This window comes from Syngnathus typhle, linkage group LG4, assembly GCF_033458585.1.
Source record: "Syngnathus typhle isolate RoL2023-S1 ecotype Sweden linkage group LG4, RoL_Styp_1.0, whole genome shotgun sequence".
Classification (NCBI taxonomy): domain Eukaryota; kingdom Metazoa; phylum Chordata; class Actinopteri; order Syngnathiformes; family Syngnathidae; genus Syngnathus; species Syngnathus typhle.
This window is the reverse complement of record NC_083741.1, coordinates 4684915-4703320: the sequence shown is the minus strand read 5'-3', so window position 1 is coordinate 4703320 and position 18406 is coordinate 4684915. Positions and strand designations below refer to the sequence as shown.

Below are 18406 nucleotides of genomic sequence, written 5' to 3'. Positions count from 1 at the left end.
TTGTCAATTTGGTGGAAAAAAAGAGGTGTGAATCAGGTGTCCCCTATTTAAGGATGAAGCCAGCACCTGCTGAACATGCTTTTCACCTTTAAAGCCTGAGGAAAATGGGATGTTAAAGTAGGGTTGGGCAATGATCTAATATCAATATACAGTAATCCGTCATTTATCGCGGATAATTGGTTCCAAGACCACCATATGTGAAAATACGCAAAGTAGTGTCACCCTCTTTAACATACATACATTTTTGTGTATCAATAAGTGTATATTAAACCACATAAGTGCGCATGTCATCATTACAACAATAAATAATAGTTGCAAACATGTAAATGCTGTATTAACACATAGAAATACTCTAAATATTAATAAATATGATACGTGTGTGTGTGTGCATGCGCAGGCACGCGCGTGTAACATGTAGATGTAGCTAAAGTATACATACTGTGAATGTTTTTAGAACTTTTTTATTATTATAATAACTTTTTTACGCCTGGTCAATATCAATAGAACAATGTAATTTCACACAATGTAATTTCGATTTAAAAAAAAAAAAAAAAAAGGCAGGAAGCAAACCCGACTGTGCCATTCTGCATGCTGTCGGCATGACGTTACATTCATGCCATAATTTCAAGCACCCAAAAGGAAATTTGGAGCAAAAATACAGGCCTTACTACCAGATATTTTGAATGGTACCGTTTTCTTTCCGTGTATAGTGCGCCCCCATGTTTAATACGCACCCTAAAAATGGCATGCTGATGCTGGAAAAAAGCCTGTACCCATGTATAATACGCACCCAATTTTTATGATTTTTTTTTAAAAAAATTTTTAAATTTTTTTTATTTTTATTTTTTAAGTCCCAATGATCGTCACACACGCAGGGAGGCAATGGGTCCCATTTTTATAGTCTTTGGTATGGTCTTAACTAGGCTGGATGTAATTTTTTTTGTTGGCGTTGATTTCTCCGACTGCCCATAAACGCACCACCGCGTGTGTGTTTGAAGTGAACAGCAGAGAAGAAAGGAACAAGGCAAAGTGTTGTGAATTAAAATATTACCTGTAATACGGATTTAGGTAGAGAACTGAACTCTCGCTCTTTATATAGCTGACGTGTCTTGCGCATCCGTTCTGCGCATCTGTAATGGCGGCCTCCGTATTATATCCGGTTTGCGTGTGTGCGAGAGCGAGAGAGAGCGAGAGAGCGAGCGTGAGAGAGAACGCTCAACCGTACGTAGCGCGCCGCCGACCGCCCAACTGCACCGCGCTGGTCGCATTATTGTGACAGAGCCGTCGCTGAAATTTAGAGGATATTTTTAAAGTCCTGATGTACTTTCTAAAATTTAAGTTTTTAAAAAAAAAAAAAAAAAAAAAAATAATAAATTTTTTTTGTACCCATGTATAATGCGCACCCCAGATTTTAGGACAATAAATTAGTTAAATTTTGCGCACTATACACGGAAAAAAACGGTAGTTTTGTTTGGTAGTTGATAGCTGTTTTATTGAATTGACCCTGCTGAGGGTGTAGAGCTGGTCCACGGGCAGGATGAAAACCACATTCCTCCTCCTAATTTTAAGATTTTACTTCCCGATGGACCCTCCTTCCCAGCACCCCTGAATCATGAATGCTTGGTCGTACTGGATTTGTCCGAATCTCCTTAGACCTTTTTTCCTACATAACTAAAAATTGTACTCAAACGATGGATAATCTTTTTAGTCACAGAGCACCATTATTATGAACACTACTGTATCTTGAGAAACTATAGTGACATGATTATTTTCTAAATAATATTCATCTCTTTCAGCGGGGTCTTTGATTCCATTATCACCATCTACAGAGAAGAAGGCATGCTGGGCTTCTTTGCGTATGTTTATTTTTTACATTCATACAAAGTAGATTCAAGTCAACTCTCATGATGAAATTGCTATTTTAGATTACGAGTTTCACAAATAGCTTGAGTATCCTGAGGAAGAGCCAAAATGCCAAATTCAATGAATCCAAAAAGTATTCACCACACGGGGTGGGAGGGAGGCAAGGGAAAGAAAGCATTGGTAGTCGACGTGTCAATGTAATGTACATATGTGGCGCATCTCTGGAGACCACAAGCCTTCTGCAAGGTTACTATTTTTTCCAGACGGTGCATGTGTATTTTCATGAAGCTGAAGAAATTATACGGCTTGGACAGGAAAAAGAGAATGTCTGGTGACCCTAAATATGTTCAATGCATTTGTTACCGTCTCGCTAACGCTGGCGCTAGCATTAGCTTACTTCGTAGCTTGACTGCAGTGCCTGTTTACAAGACGTTCATAAATATTGTGAGGGGATTTATTTTATTACGTGTCATGTATGGGCAAGTCTTCTACCGTTTATATACTTTAATCATCAAAATGTTTGCAACGCAAGTAAATGCTACTTTGTTTAAAGCAAAAATAAATAAAAAAGGATAAGGCTACCTTGGCTAAAAAAACTACAAATGGTAGTGGTTAGAGTCACACCAACTGGTGAAGCGCTGGACCAGCTTCCTGTACTACTCCTCCCATTCATCCCTGATGCAACCAACCATCGCAGTGTCGTCCGCAAACTTCTGCACATGGCAAGACTCAGAGATTGTAGATGGTGCTTCAACACTATATAGTTAAATTATACCTCCGAAGCTCCCTTATTGAGGTCTTGCTGGGGAAAGGAAATAATAATGTGGTAGTTTGGTCAATATTTGGTCTCCCAATTTGTTATATTTTGTCTACGTTCTTTAGCTTTAATGCTTCCTATGCTCATAGCCAGGAGGCTGCCTTCTCAGTTTAACTATTTAATGAAAGATCAAGACCTTCAGGATTCCTAGCCTTATACTCTAAGCCGCCCACCTGCAAGTCAGATATTGATTTTTCATTGTTTTGGTCCAACCGCGCAACCGCAGCGCGCCGGACGAATTATTGTACCACGATGACACAAATAGAAAATATTCCAAAATTTGAGTTGACCTCCAGGCTGGAGAGGCTGGTTTTTCCTCATCTCCGTCCGACCACGCAACCGCAGCGCTTCGGACGCATCATTGTAACAGCACCGTCGCTGACACAAATAGAAAATATTCCAAAATTGGAGCTGACCTCCAGGCTGGAGAGGCTGATTTTTTGTCATTTCGGTCCAAAATTTGAGTGGAACTCCGTGCACGGTGCGTTGCCCGAATGCACCTTCACGCGTTCGGCTTGACTTTTTCCCGGCTTCATCGGTCGGACTTAAGGGGAAGTGCGCTGCTCTTTTTTAATGAATCCATCCATCCGGCCATCCATCTTCTATGCCGCTTGTCCCCACGGGGTCGTGCTGGAGCCTATCCCAGCAGTGATCGGGCAGTAGGCAGGGGACACCCTGAACCGGTCGCCAGCCGATCGCAGGGCACACAAAGACAAACAAGCACACGCACTCGTACCTAGGGACAATTTAGAGTCTTCAATCGGCTTACCAAGCATGTTTTTGGGATGTGGGAGGAAACCGGAGTGCCCGGAGAAAACCCACGCGGGCCCGAGGAGAACATGCAAACTCCACACAGGGAGGGCCGGACGTGGAATCGAACCCGCACCCTCCTAGCTGTGAGGCGGACGTGCTACCCAGTGCCACACTGAGCCGCATTCATTAATTCATTAATTCATTAATGTCAACGAGAACTTTAACATACTCAGGGTCGGAATTTGTTTTATGTGACAGCTCGTTCGTTTTCTGTCGGTCTTTTGCGCTCTCACACAATTCCAACAGCTTTCAAATGTCATTTCTGCTAAATGTGACGCTTGAGGTACCCAAACTTCCATTCAGTCCATATTTTTCCCTCCGTAAACTCGCCCGCCACTTTGGCTTCACTGCATGTTTTGCACAGTAGACCATTCTCACTCAAAAAAGAGAAAATCCCACCCAGCTTCACCGTTTGTTCTTTTATTTGCACACACTCCGACAACCATTCCATCTTAAAAGAACCGCGGCATCTCTTATTTACAGTACTTTGGCTTGACGAGTAGATGCGTCGCTGCTCGTTCGTTTTGCCATGATAAGGGGTTAGCTAACTTAGCATTTGCATCTCTTGACTCCGCCGCAGTGTTGTTAGCTAGCAAACCTGCACGGCACCAATGGATAGGACACATTTTCAGGCACTGTCAATGCTATGATTGGCTATTGGGCGTAAGTGAACCATATCATATTGGCTGGACACCTGTCAATCACTGATTTACACGACAAAAAGGCACAAAGAAAATCATCCGTCCACTTAATTAGATTGGATTACGTCTACCATTAAATACTGAGCAATTAGTGTATGCTGAATTTTATTTTGTGTGCAGCATGGAGTTTCTTGTGCGCAGAGACTCCACGAGCAGTGCGCAATTCCGCAGCTGCGCAGCTTAGAGGGAACACTGCTTCCAACCATATATTTTCATTGTTAGGCAAAACATTTCCCTCTGTCCAGAATATTCTATAATGATCCAAAGCTGGCGTCTAGCATTAGGTGACATACGACGTCACATCAAGCATTAATCAAAACATAAGACATAATAGAGTACTGAACATTTTTTGACGACTTTGGCAGTGTCCGTGATTTAGAAAATCATCAGGCATGGATTAAACAGTTCATTAAGGGTTATTAAGGTATTCAGGCAATATACCAAAAAACATTTATTTCAAAATGCACAGAAATACATGTTAGATCATGAAGTTTTAAAAAGATTTGTCATTACCACATATCAAAAATGTCTAGTTATTTCTTCTTTATTGTTTTAGTGTGTAGGTATAATTATATTCTTAAAACGTTTCTTTTATTGATTTAATAAGTAAATATACTTCTCTGCTTATGTACTTTATTCAATGAGGTGTGAGCATATATATCTGTTTTTGTAGCTAGGCAGGACTTTTTGTTTTCCTACCCCATTTTTTCAGCTACTCTACCCGATTCTAACAAATCTGAGTCATCCTCTCAATTTTGCAGCGTCAATATTGACAAAAGGTTCAATATTGACGAAATGTTTGTCAATTTGACCCCGATGATGCACTCTGTCACAAGTGTAGATGACATGTACGTTCAACGAGGACTTTATTATTCATTCCTTAGACACCCGTTGATCGTGGACGCAGATTTATTAATTTAATATTTATTCCTTGGACGTTGAATGTGGGATCTCAACTCGGATATATGTATTATGCATACATCAGACAGCTCTCGGTCACAGTTTGTAATTACAACCTCATACCTTTACTTTTTCTCATAGTGGCTTGATCCCTCGTCTTCTTGGAGATGTCTTCGCTCTGTGGATTTGTAACCTGATGGCACACTTCATCAACACATATGCTATTGATGATTCGGTATATATATTATTTTTTTTTTTTACACTCTTTCTGGTGTCTTGTCACCAAAAAAAAAAAATTTCTTTCGGCTCCGTTTTCTCTCGTTTCTACTGGAATTCTGGGTAGGTTTTAAAGTTTGAGCTTTGTTTCTCTCACTGTCTCAAGATGAGCCACACTGGAGAAATCAAGAACTGCTCTCAGGCCGTGACAGGGGTAAGCCCTCCCGTATAGTACCCATATTATATCTATTCAAGTTGCTGTTTAAAATTGGTGTTAAATTTACTTCACCATAATGCTTTTTTGTTTCTTTTTACAGTTCCTTGCCAGCATGCTCACATACCCTTTTGTTTTGGTGTCCAACCTCATGGCTGTCAATAACTGCGGGTGAGTTAGCTGGAGGGATTTACTTTTTCAGCCTTTTTATTGTTATTGTCACACACTGTATTCCCTGATCGTCCCAGGCTCACTGGAGGACTTCCCCCCTATGCATCAGTATATCCGACATGGGTGCACTGCTGGAAACATCTAAGCAGAGAGGTCAGCTCTTTTCTTGTCTCTAAACCTGAATCTACTGTGTTGTGCTACCTATCAAGGCTTAAGACTGACAGCCCCTGCCCTACCGCCCCTCCCCCCAAAACATCACTGCGGTCAAGCCAGTCTGCATTCGAAAAAGACAGGCAAGCAAGCTGGTCCTGATTTTTCATACTTAGCATTCCATTAATAAGACGCTGGCGGAACCACCTTCAAACAAATCCGACATTAACATAAACATTTCTAGTTAAAATAATTACCGTATTTTCCGGACTATAGTACAAGTTGCACCAGCCATAAAATACGTAATGAAGAAGGAACAGACACATATATATATATATACCAGATTTTTCCAGACTATAAATCGCAGTTTTTTCCAAAATCTGGCCAGGGGTATGGCTTATAATCAGGAGCAACTTCATCCATCCATCCATCCATCCATTTTCTGAACCGCTCAGTCCCCACGGGGGTCGCGGGTCTGCTGGAGCCTATCCCAGCCGTCAACGGGCAGTAAGCGGGGAACACCCTGAACCGGTTGCCAGCCAATCGCAGAGCACACAGAGACAAACAACCATTCGCACTCACACCTAGGGACAATTTAGAGTGCTCAATCGACCTACCAAGCATGTTTTTGTGATGTGGGAGGAAACCGGAGTGCCCGGAGAAAGCCCACGCGGGCCCGGGGAGAACATGCAAACTCCACACAGGGAGGGCCGGAAGTGGAATCGAACCCGCACCCTCCTAACTGTGAGGCGGACGTGCTACTCAGCCCGTCACCGAGCCGGTATCAGGAGCAACTTATATGTGAAATTATTAACACATTATTACTTGATCATTAATACATTATACGTATATAGTTGATCACTTCACGTTATTGCCACTTTAGACCGCATGAGGCCGCACTAGGCCTGTGGAATAATTGGAACCGCAACTGACAATGAGTCAGAATCCATTCACTGACTTCCGGAGTCAGGAGTTGTTCATAACACAGAGGACAGAGATTGACACAGAGGACGAAGATTTCGATGGATTTACTGATTCAGAGTGACACGGATGGTTCGATAAAATTATTTATTTATTTATGTTAGCGTGAGCCAACAAACACTGTGTGACGCGGATGGTTTGATGAACATGTTATTTATGTTATAGTTATTTGAATAACTGTTAATGTTACGTCAGACACGTTCTGAGCTGCTTGTTTATGTTTATGTAACGTTAGCATACCGTATTGTTTATCCTGTTGTTGCCTGTTCATGTCTGTTCTTGGTGTTGGATTTTGTCAAATTAAGTTCTCCCAAATAAGCGACTTGCACTCCGGTGCAACTTGTTTATTCTATTTTATTTTTTATTATGCATTTTATGACTGGTGCGGCTTGAACTCCAGAGCGATTTATAGTCCAGAAAATACGGTAGGTTGCACTAAGTCGCGTTTTGGAGGAAAATGTATTTGATAAAATCCAACACCAAAAACCAACATGTCATCTTGAAAGGTAATTTAAAATAAAAATAGAATAGAGGCAGCAACAGGGTAAATAATTGTACAGAGTCAGAGTCAGAGTTGTGCTAACATTACATGACACATAAACAACGAGCAGAGAACGTGCCTGGTATGTTAACATATTAAGAGTTATTCAAATAGCTATAGCATAAATAACATGCTAATAAGTTTGCCAAACCATCTGTGTCACTCTAAATCACTAAATCCAATGAATTCTTCATCCTCTGTGTCATTTTTAAACAACTCTGCTAAGTCCGGAAGTAGAAGATGTGGCGCTTCCCATTCTAGGTCGCTTACATCACTCGTCGGTTGCAGTTCTAATTACCGTATTGGCCCGAATATAAAATGACCCTGATTATAAGACGACCCCCTCTTTTTCAAGACTCAAGTTTGAAGAAAGACTTTTTGAACACCAAATAAAAATTTTATACAGATAATGATTACACCTGAAACAAATTATTATAACAATATATTCGAGAGAATAAGCATGTTATTTTGCCTCAATAAAATCATGCAAAAACTGTCTATCACATCTTTATATCTGAATATTTAAATATGTAAACTAAAGTGCAATCACATTTGTAAATGAATGGCTTCTGGTTTTTGAAATGTAAATAAACCAATCTACTGTGATAAAACAACAAAACTGCATTAACCATCAAAGTGAAGTCTAACTGTAACTGTAGTCTTGAAACAAATCTGAATAAGGAAAAACATTGCAATAAAATAATGCAAACTGCTACCGCTATTGTTGGGGAGCGGGAAGGGGTTGGCTCGGATGGTTATGCTCTTTTCGCCCCCGGGTTTCGGTCAGAACACAGGAGGTAAGATGTGGTTCAGTTTTGATTGCTTTACTGAATGATTGGCAAAAAAGTAACAGGCACTGTGGCTCATAGCTGTATACAGGCAAACTGGCAAAAGGGTATAGGCACATGTTTGGTCGTAAGGATGTGAGAGCAGGTGTGTATAGTGTACATGGGTGAGTCTTTGGGTGTGTGAATGTGATTCATGGGTTTCTGATTATTTTTTGAAGCGTGTGTGTGTGTGTGTGTGTGTGTGCGTGTGTGCGTGTGTGCGTGTGTGCGTGTGTGTGTGTGGGTGGTTCTGCAACAGACAGAAATACAGCACGTAAGTCAACGCTCAACTTCTGACGTCACACAACACTAGTAGACGGCACACATTACCTAACTGTGCGTAACGGTTATACTACGGCTATACTAAATAATAGGGGTGTAACGATTCATCGATACACATCGATTAATCGATATAATGCTCTACGATTTATTGGCATCGATGCTAAACGTAAACATCGATTTATATCGCCGCGTTTTAGACGCGACTTTATTTTGAAATCCAGTTCATTGTTGCTTGCTTCCTCTTTCCGGGAGCAGTGCGCGGCGTTGTGTTGTGAGCAGAGCAGGCACGTGAAAGGGGAGTCGACAACTAGTACGCGGTTTTGTCACGATACGATATAATATCGATATAAAGAACTTCGATACGATATTTGCCGATATCTTAAAGCCTGCTGCGATTCAATCACGATATATCGCGATATAGTGCTCTACGATCGATATATATATATTTTTTAATAAAAAATATAGAACAATATCCTGATTTATAACAATTCATACGCAAAATCAACAAGGTGCTGCAAACTCTTTATTTAGGAAATTACAAGAGTATTGTAGTATACAAATTGCTTACTTTAACACTTAACTTTGATGTCGTGTTTTTTCTTTAAATGTGCGGCGAGATTTGTGCTCCCTGAATATTTGATCACCGCATGGCAGGATTTACAAACTGCACGTGTCTTGTCCGTTGAGCCATTTTTTCTTTGGAATCCAAAGTGCTTCCAAACGAATGACTTGAAGCCTAAAGGGGAGCAAATTTCCTCGTCTTTTTGGACACTAGCCATAGCACCAGCCCAGGAGCCGCGTACTAGTTGTCGACTCCCCTTTCACGTGCCTGCTCTGCTCACGACCCAACAACGCCGCGGCGCGCACTGCTCCCGGAAGAGGAAGCAAGCAACAATGAACTGGATTTCAAAATAAAGTCGCGTCTAATGTCCGAGGTCAAACACGGCGATATAAATCGATGTTTACTAGGGGTGTAACGATACATCGATACACATCGATTAATCGATATAATGCTCTACGATTTATTGGCATCGATGCTAATGGTAAATATCGATTTATATCGCCGTGTTTGACCTCGGACATTAGACGCGACTTTATTTTGAAATCCAGTTCATTGTTGCTTGCTTCCTCTTTCCGGGAGCAGTGCACCCGGCGTTGTTGTGTTGTGAGCAGAGCACGCACGTGAAAGGGGAGGCGACAACTAGTACGCGGATCCTGGGCTGGTGCTATGGCTAGTGTCCAAAAAGACGAGGAAATTTGCTCCCCTTTTGGCTTCAAGTCATTCGTTTGGAAGCACTTTGGATTCCAAAGAAAAGATGGCTCAACGGACAAGACACGTGCAGTTTGTAAATCCTGCCATGCGGTGATCAAATATTCAGGGAGCACAAATCTCGCCGCACATTTAAAGAAAAAACACGACATCAAAGTTCAGTGTTAAAGTAAGCAATTTGTATACTACAATACTCTTGTAATTTCCTAAATAAAGAGTTTGCAGTACCTTGTTGATTTTGCGTATGAATTGTTATAAATCAGGATATTGTTCTATATTTTTTATTAAAAAAAAAAAATCGATCGTAGAGCACTATGTCGCGATATATCGTGAATGAATCGCAGCAGGCTTTAAGATATCGGCAAATATCGTATCGTAGTTCTTTATATCGATATTATATCGTATCGTGACAAAACCCGCGATTTACACCCCTAATGTTTACCTTTAGCATCGATGCCAATAAATCGTAGAGCATAATATCGATTAATCGATGTGTATCGATGTATCGTTACACCCCTAGTTGACAGTAGTAACAATGAAACGATATACTCACTTTGTATCAGACGCACACGATCACAGCAACATACTCAGTCGATACCAGCAACCTTTAACTTACTGCTGCGCACAAGTGAATGGTTATAATGTCTAGACCCCGAATTTAAGACTTTTTCAGTCTTATTTCAATGCAAAAAACATTGTCTTATATTTGGGCCAATACGGTATTCCAGCCTTTCTGAATCTGAATCCCGGCCTAGAGTGCCCTTTTGCGGTTTAGTGTGAAAATAACATGTGAAATTATATAACAATGTGTTAATTATATACATAAATCGCTCCTGAGCAGAAGTCGCACCCCCAGCCAAACTGAAAAAAAATGTGATTTATAGTCCAGAAAACAGTACTTTAAGTCAGGGACGTCCAAACCTTTTTCAATGAGGGCCACATGTACAAATATATGGGAGGGGGCGGGTCACTTACTAGAAATGAGGTATATAGCCTTAACTTTAATATATTAAAGTTAGAAAAATAAATTAAAAGTGGTCAAATATGTTATATTATTGAATGTAATTAAAGACAACACTGCATTCATCACAGCGTTCCACAAATGGATCTTTATTAATGTATTCATAAAAAGCTTTGGTAGTTCATTTCAGAACAGCAGCCTCAAATTTCTTCTAGACATGAGATTTACAGTACGGAGAGAAGACAATGAAGGGGAAAATGTGACGGCTAAATTTACTGCTTGTTATTTAAAGCTTACGTATCACGTTTATAAATTCTTCTGTTTTAAGTTTCACTCATTCAGTTGTGGTTTATATAAAGTGGAACAGCAATGATTTTGTCTGAATTCCTCGTTCTGATAGCATCACAGGTCCCTCTGTTATACTTGTTCTGAGGTGCAGCTCAGAGCAAGCCGCTTTGGTGCAGTCTCTTTACATGCAAATGAGAAACTTCACACCCCACACCCTCCAGGCCGCAATAATAATAATGATAATAATGATTTCCTTACAAATCTTTGCTGATGTAACAAATGCAAGTGTGTGACTTTCTTCAATTAGCACTTTTTACATTGCCTTAATTTCCACATTCAATGATTATGCATTGTATTTTTTGGTTCCACTTACTACCTACAATGTACTCACACACTTGTCATTACTTCTTGTTAATTGGCAAAAATAGAACACAACTTTGGAGTTCTTCCCTCCACATTTTGCAACTGCGACAACCGCCAAAAACCACGCACTGATCCCTTCCCACTCATATCATCTGTGTGCGCTCCCATCTATGCCGCAAACACAACAGATAAGCAAACAAACTTAACACTTTTGGGTGTAATGAATGAGTTTTCCGACTGTGTGAGTGGTCTTTGAACGACAGGGCAATTCAGTTGCAGAGAGGCTAGTCATTTCTAAAAAAAAATCACCCACAGAGAGGCTAATCCTTGGGATATGTTGAAGCAATCATAATAAGAAATGGCCATGTAAATATTGGTGCCAATTAATAGCTGTTTTTGTACATATTAAATGATGGTCTTAAAATGATTTCCAATGTGGTAAATTGTAATTTCTTCCTTCTGTGACATCATCAGCCAAGACATGGAGCGGAGGGCTGTGGCTCTATTCGTCATTAAAAGTGGGCGTTTTTAAAGGCATTCATTGTTTCAGTATTTCTCCAAAATGAATGCATGAAATAGAAATAGCTAACTTACTTCATTTTCATGATTGATAAAATACAAAATTGGGGTAGTTAGTGAAAAATTAACCATCCTCGGTTTACCCTTGTCTTGAATAGCGTTCAAAGACAAAATAAGAAGACACATTTTTAAATTACATTTTACTAATGCAAGACTCCCTATGTAAACATACACATTGGCATTTTAGCCATAGAGACAGAAAACAATATGAACACACCACAGAGAAATACATGTATTAATTTAGGCGTGTATTCAAATTAGCCAGGCTTTGCGATTGGCAATGTAAATGTTTTTTTTTTTTTTATTGTGACGTGTTTCCTGAAGTTCAGCCACAGTTAAAATGTTCTGTTTGTTTGTTTGTTTGTTTGTTACTCCAGGGCAACATGAGCAGAGGAAACAGTTTATTCTTCCGGAAGCTTCCAGCAGGAAAGACGTACGCAATTGATTACAAAAGATTTTATTAAAAGTAAGAGTCAGTTGTACGACAACAAACAACAACCACGACTCATCTGGGGTACTGACTGCTTGTCCATCTTTTTTGTATGCACTTGTCCCTGTTTATAGCCTATTCTGTGCTTTAAAATTTAGTCTCTTCAGGTCAAATTTTCAGGTTTGTAAGAAGATAACACCAAGTGCAGTTGATTGAACCAATCCTCAAAAGGTTATTACAGGTTGGTCAGTTGCCCCCCCCCCCCCTCATATCTTTCTTTTCATACATGATTCCTCAATACTTGAGCCACAATTTTTAACACACTTAATATTGCATGTGATGTCTAACACAATAATGGTCAAATGGGTATGGTATGTAATATTGTTTTTTTCCCTGCTTCTAATAATTATTGTATAAGACTTATTGTCCTATCACATTCAGTACATGCATATGAAACTCAACAAATCTGTGACAGTTGTCAACTGCTTTCAAGCCCATAATATCTAATAAAAGTTAGTTCTGTCCCTTTTGGTGTTTTTACTATTCAAGTTTAGACATCAAGTGCAGTCTGTCTTTTGATTTGATGTGGCATAGGCTCCAGCAATCTGCCAAATTTGATCATGGAAAACAATTTGACCCCCAAGAAGTTATGCATAATTTGGTATGAGATGGAGGTGCCCTGATTTCCAAGGATAATTTTAATTTAATTCAACGTTTTACCAGATAGGTCAGTTGAAAACATTTTCTCATTTACAATGACGAGCTGGAGGCAAGGTGTGTGAAGTGTCTTGCCTGAGGACACAACGACACATGACTGTGACAGAGCTAGGGTCGAACTGCCAACCCCTCCGGTTACTAATCGACCCCGCTATACTGCCTGAGCCACGGTCGTCGATAATGGTCATATGTTTTTAGCGGTGAAATGAAAACTATTAAGATTTGTCACAGAGCTAATAATGTATCTTAATACCATAATTTTCGGACTAAACGTCTCTCCAGAATATAGGTCCCATTAGCCATAAAATGCCCAATAACGTGAAAAAAAACATAAGTCGCTCCGGAGCATAAGTCGCATTTTGGGGGGAAATTTATTCAACAAAATCCAACACCAAGAACAGACATGAACGAGCGACAACAGGCTAAACCAGGGGTGGGCAAACTTTTTGACTCGCGGGCCGAACTGGGTTCTAAATTTGGACCGGAGGGCCGAACCAGGAGCAGATGGACGTAGTGTTTGTGTGAAGGATATAAACGACCTGTAAAGGTCATTGCATAAAAGATTTTGGCATTTAGTAGGTAGTAAAGCATGGATATTCCAAACAAGTTTTTTGAAAACAAATGCATTTATTAACAGCATTAAAAAAAAAATCACTAAAAAACTGCTATCGGTGATTCTCATAAAATACAACACTGTTATTATGAATAACAGTCTCCATCACTTCAGTGCCTGCAGGTCAGATTAATGAAAGATGTTTATCTTATGAGATCACATCAAACGGCAAACATTCTGACCAAATATATCATCTTGAAGAATCGGTGAAAGCATACATCCAAATAAAGTAATCAAAGTTTAGAGTTTTAACTCACGAACATCTGGTAACAGAGGTGAGGACGTCGGGAACGTCGAGCCAAATTGGTCACTCTTTTTTTAACATTCGGCACTTACTTCTTTTCTTCGGGCCACTCATTTTAATGGAAGGATTCCAGGGGAAGGTTTGTGGGTGGCTTTAGCGTAAAACGGTATCTGAAAGCTCAGCGCGCGAATTGCAAGGACGCCGTCGTCACAGCCCACACTCTAAATTTGGGGCTGATACAAATAGAGCGCGAGTGCGCCATGTCCGTACTACTGAGTACGTACACGCACTTGTGAGTGTGCACCGAGCTTTCCGACACGGCTTCCGGTAGTAAATGCGCAGGCGAGCGCTTCCCCATCTACTGGGGAAACGCAGTCATTGCAGGCAATATGACCAAAAAAACGTTTTAATAATACAATTTATTCAGGGTTGGTGGGCCGGATTAAACGGTCCCGTGGGCCGGATGTGGCCCGCGGGCCGTAGTTTGCCCACCCCTGGGCTAAACGATAGGTATGCTAACGTGACATAAACACAAACGAAGAGCTGAGAACGGGCCTGACGTAACATTCAGAGTTATTAAAAAACTATTACATCAAAAACATGTTTATAAAACCATCTGTCACTCCAGTTCATTAAATCCATCGATCGTCCTTTGTCAACAATGGGTGCGCGCCGCTGACGGCGCTTGAACTTCAAAATATTCCACAGGCCCATATAACGATATATAAATTAGATATCAAATAACTATTATCTAAGCAATAATATTATCAAACCATCTGTGCACTCTAAATTATTAAATCCATCGATCAAATTCCTCGTCCTTTGTCAACAACGCCACGCGTGCGCCCTGACCTCAGCCTCGTCGTTATTCCACAGATCTAGTATATACATAACTACCATTTTTTTCCATGTATAATGCACCCCCATGTATAATACGCACCCTAAAAATGGCATGTCGATGCTGGAAAAAAGCCTGTACCCATGTATAAAACACACCCAAATTTTGAGTCCTACTTAAGTCCGTAAACGTAAAATTATTTCAGAAAACAGATCATCTTTGGGAACAACCTGTTGTTATTCTGCCGGTCAGTATCACTGCCCATGCGCTAGCAAACTCGGAAGAAATGTTTCGGATTTGTGTAGGGTGCATTGTGACAGCAAACGAGCAGGTGATCGAGCAAGCGTCTGATACGAGAGCATTGTGTTCGTATGGAGCGTGTTTGAAGTGAACAACAGAGAAGAAAGGAACAAGGGAAAGTGTTGTGAAATAAAATATTACCTGTAATACGCATTTTGTTATTTGCTGATTGAAACTGCTAATTAAACTGTGAATTGAAACTAATAGAAAACAACTCTCGCTCTTTATATAGCTGACGTGTCTTGCGCATCCGTTCTGCGCATCGGATCCATAGTGCGCATGCGCAGTCATACTGCCTCCGTATGACGTCCGGTCCGCGATGGAGATTAAAAAACAAACAATATTTGACAATAACACACCATCAAGGATTGCACCATTGCATCAAACGATGTGTCGTCAATTATGAATTTTACTGACTAAGTGTGTTGGGCAGGATGGCTGAATGCGATGCGCGATTGACAACAAACAAGAAGAAAGGTGATTTCAAGTTTTATTTCGAGGGAGATTTGTCACGTCTCGTCCCCAGTTTTGCTATGTGTCTAGGTTGCCATAGTTTCTGTTCGCGTCGCCCCTCCCTTCCTGTGTCACCTCAATCAACATAACGTGTTTTGTATTTAAGTCCTGTCTGCCCCTCGCTCACCGTCGGATCATTGCATGTGTTACTGTCATGATGTCTGTTTGGTTTCTGTTCCTGTCTTTGGTAATTTCACCCTGTCTTTTGTTCCACGTCTTTGTCGGTCAGTCCTGTTGTTGGTTTTGTTGTACCATGATTTTCTTAAAAAAATAATAATAAAAAAATAAATAAAAAATTGTACCCATGTATAATGCGCACCCCAGATTTTAGGACAATAAATTAGTTAAATTTCGCGCATTATACACGGAAAAAAACGATAACTCAAAAAAAGCCAAACGAGAGGCAAATTCTCACAGGAAGTAGAAAATGGCTGACCATCTGTTGAATTTAAAGAAGAGCTCCAGAGATTTTTTTTGTAGCTCTTGTACTGTGTGGCTCCAATTTTTGGTAAATGGTGAAATGTTCATCAGGGGCTGTTATGTTCAGAATTTGAAGAAGGTGCAACTAATTTTGTTGACAAAGGACGATCGATGGATTTAATGAACTGGAGTGACAGATGGTTTTATAAACATGTTATTGATGTAATAGTTTTTTAATAACTCTGATTTTTAAGGTGCAATAACAGTCAATCAATGTAATGATTATAACACCAGGTGTGATGAGTGAGCTAAGTGTCATGTTTTCATAAATGTTAAGACCATCAAAAGCGTGTTCCCACGACAACATTGATGAAGCTCTAGGAGGGCTTATTTCATACGTGACCTCTATAAAAGGCCAACACGATGGAAATTTGAAAGAAATTATAAAGCGGTGGGTTTTGTTATGCAAACGGCAGAGCGAAGCTTTTCCTCTTTTACACAGACCACCAAATTTTTATAATTCTAAGTAAAATGTAGAACTGGAGTTGGTTCTTTAAAATCTTTAAAAAGACGCTACTGAGCTATTATAAGAAAAATCATGAACTAAATGAATAAATTGATGATTTTTCATTTTTTGTGTTTGCAAAATTTCCTGAGTTTTTGTGCACGTTTATACCCTTGAGCACATTTAGATTTCAACTTGCTTTCTTGGGGAACTCTGCATTGCCACAGCAACCGTATTTCGTGAAAACTAGCAAACTTGGTGTTTTAAGCATCATGGAAGTCCTAAACACCTAAGAGCGAATATGAGGTAGAACTGCTCGACCTTGTAGGACAGTGGTTCTCAAATTTTTTCAGTGAAATATTTTTTCAGCCATGTACCCCCTGACCAGCGCAACACATTTCTGGTTGAAAAGAAAGAGGTACAGGATTGTGCCATGAGTGTTTGATTTATTAAAGTTAAACAACTTGTAGCAATGTACCTGACACATTTATGTTTCAAACAATGTATATAGAAACAAAAAAGATAAACAGTCAACACGCCCCCTTTTCTTGTCTTCCGGGTTAGAGCAACGCTGGCGTCTGGATTGTTGACTGCCGCTTCTACCCCGAACCGTGTCCACTATTTGTTTGTCCCCTGTCTGTTTTGTGTTTCCCGTTTTAAGTGTGCCCGTTTTTTTCCCCCTGTTATTTCTCTCGCCTTTTTACCTGCCCACCGCGTATCTCTGGAGCTCCGCTCGCACCTCTCTGAGCGCGCTCGCTCTGACTACGAGCTACGCTAACCAGCTAGCCAACCCACCACCGGACCCTCTCCTACCTCCCGGCTGTGAGCCTGTAGCTGCTTGCTCTTGGCTCGGCAAACGGCTTCAACCCACCTTTCTTTTCACTCGGCCGGCGTCCTCGGGGGGAGCACCCGCTCGCTGCGAGCTTGCCGGTCGTGGCTCGGCTGTGTGCCGCCATGACACACTGGGGCGTGCCGTTTGCACAGGTACAGTCGGGATTGACCAACACCACCACCCACTCCACCAACATCACAACTCGGTCCACTGCTGCTTCCATACATTTCACTGCTTACCAACTTCTAGCTAACCAGCTACTAGCCATTTCTACCATTTTATCTGGATTATTCACAGCTGCTGTCACGTCTCATCTCCATGAATTATCACTTCTGCTACTCCGGGCTTCCATTCCACCAACTTTTCGTCCATTTGTCTACACTGCTGCTGATCTTCATCATCTCAACAATAATCAACGTCTCCCTCCTGCTGCTGCCTCAGCTGCCAGCAAGGCTGGGATCCTCCGCCGTCGCCGCTACATCCACCGTAGCTCCGGACTATCTTTTAACCGACATTTCCCTGATGGCTCACTCATCCCCTCTTTCTGGACTACCTCTCGCTCCCCCCGTCACCTCCACCCCCCCGTACTGTCAACTTCAACAATCTCTGCTCCCCCACCCCCGCTCCTTCATGCATCTCCCTTGCACTGCAGAACTGTCGCTCCTTCTCCAACAAACCACGCAAATTCGTGAAGCGTTCCTCATTTTTGGGCCAGCTCAGTGGCCTAGTAGTGGTAGAGTGTCCGCCCTGAGACTGGAAGGTTGTGGGTTCAAACCCCGGCCGGGTCATACCAAAGACTATAAAAATGAGACCCATTGCCTCCCTGCTTGGCACTCAGCATTAAGGGTTGGAATTGAGGGGTTAGATCACCAAATGATTCCCGAGCGCGGCACCGCTGCTGCTCACTGCTCCCCTCTCCCCCAGGGGATGGATTAAAATCACATGGGGATGGGTTAAATGTAGAGGACAAATTTCACTGCACCCAGATGTGTGTGTGATGATCATTGGGACTTTAACTTTAACTTAAATCACTAGTTATTTTCGAACTACGATTGGA

At 41.0% G+C, this 18406-nt stretch overlaps 1 protein-coding gene across 5 annotated transcripts in view; it reads left to right on the top strand.

Moving 5' to 3' along the window:
• LOC133152632 (mitochondrial carrier homolog 2-like) overlaps positions 1–18406 on the top strand; it is a 120689-nt gene that overhangs the window by 85821 nt on the left and 16462 nt on the right. For 4 of the 5 annotated variants that reach the window (XM_061276404.1, XM_061276400.1, XM_061276402.1 and 1 more), the window contains 6 exons: positions 1797–1856; positions 5236–5329; positions 5477–5524; positions 5628–5695; positions 5773–5848; positions 12315–12891. In XM_061276404.1, coding sequence (XP_061132388.1) covers positions 1797–1856; positions 5236–5329; positions 5477–5524; positions 5628–5695; positions 5773–5848; positions 12315–12401 — 433 coding nt within the window. In that variant the 3' untranslated portion in view covers positions 12402–12891. Of the gene's footprint in view, positions 1–1796; positions 1857–5235; positions 5330–5476; positions 5525–5627; positions 5696–5772; positions 5849–12314; positions 12892–18406 lie in introns of those variants that run through there. The other variant, XM_061276401.1, reaches the window with a different exon arrangement.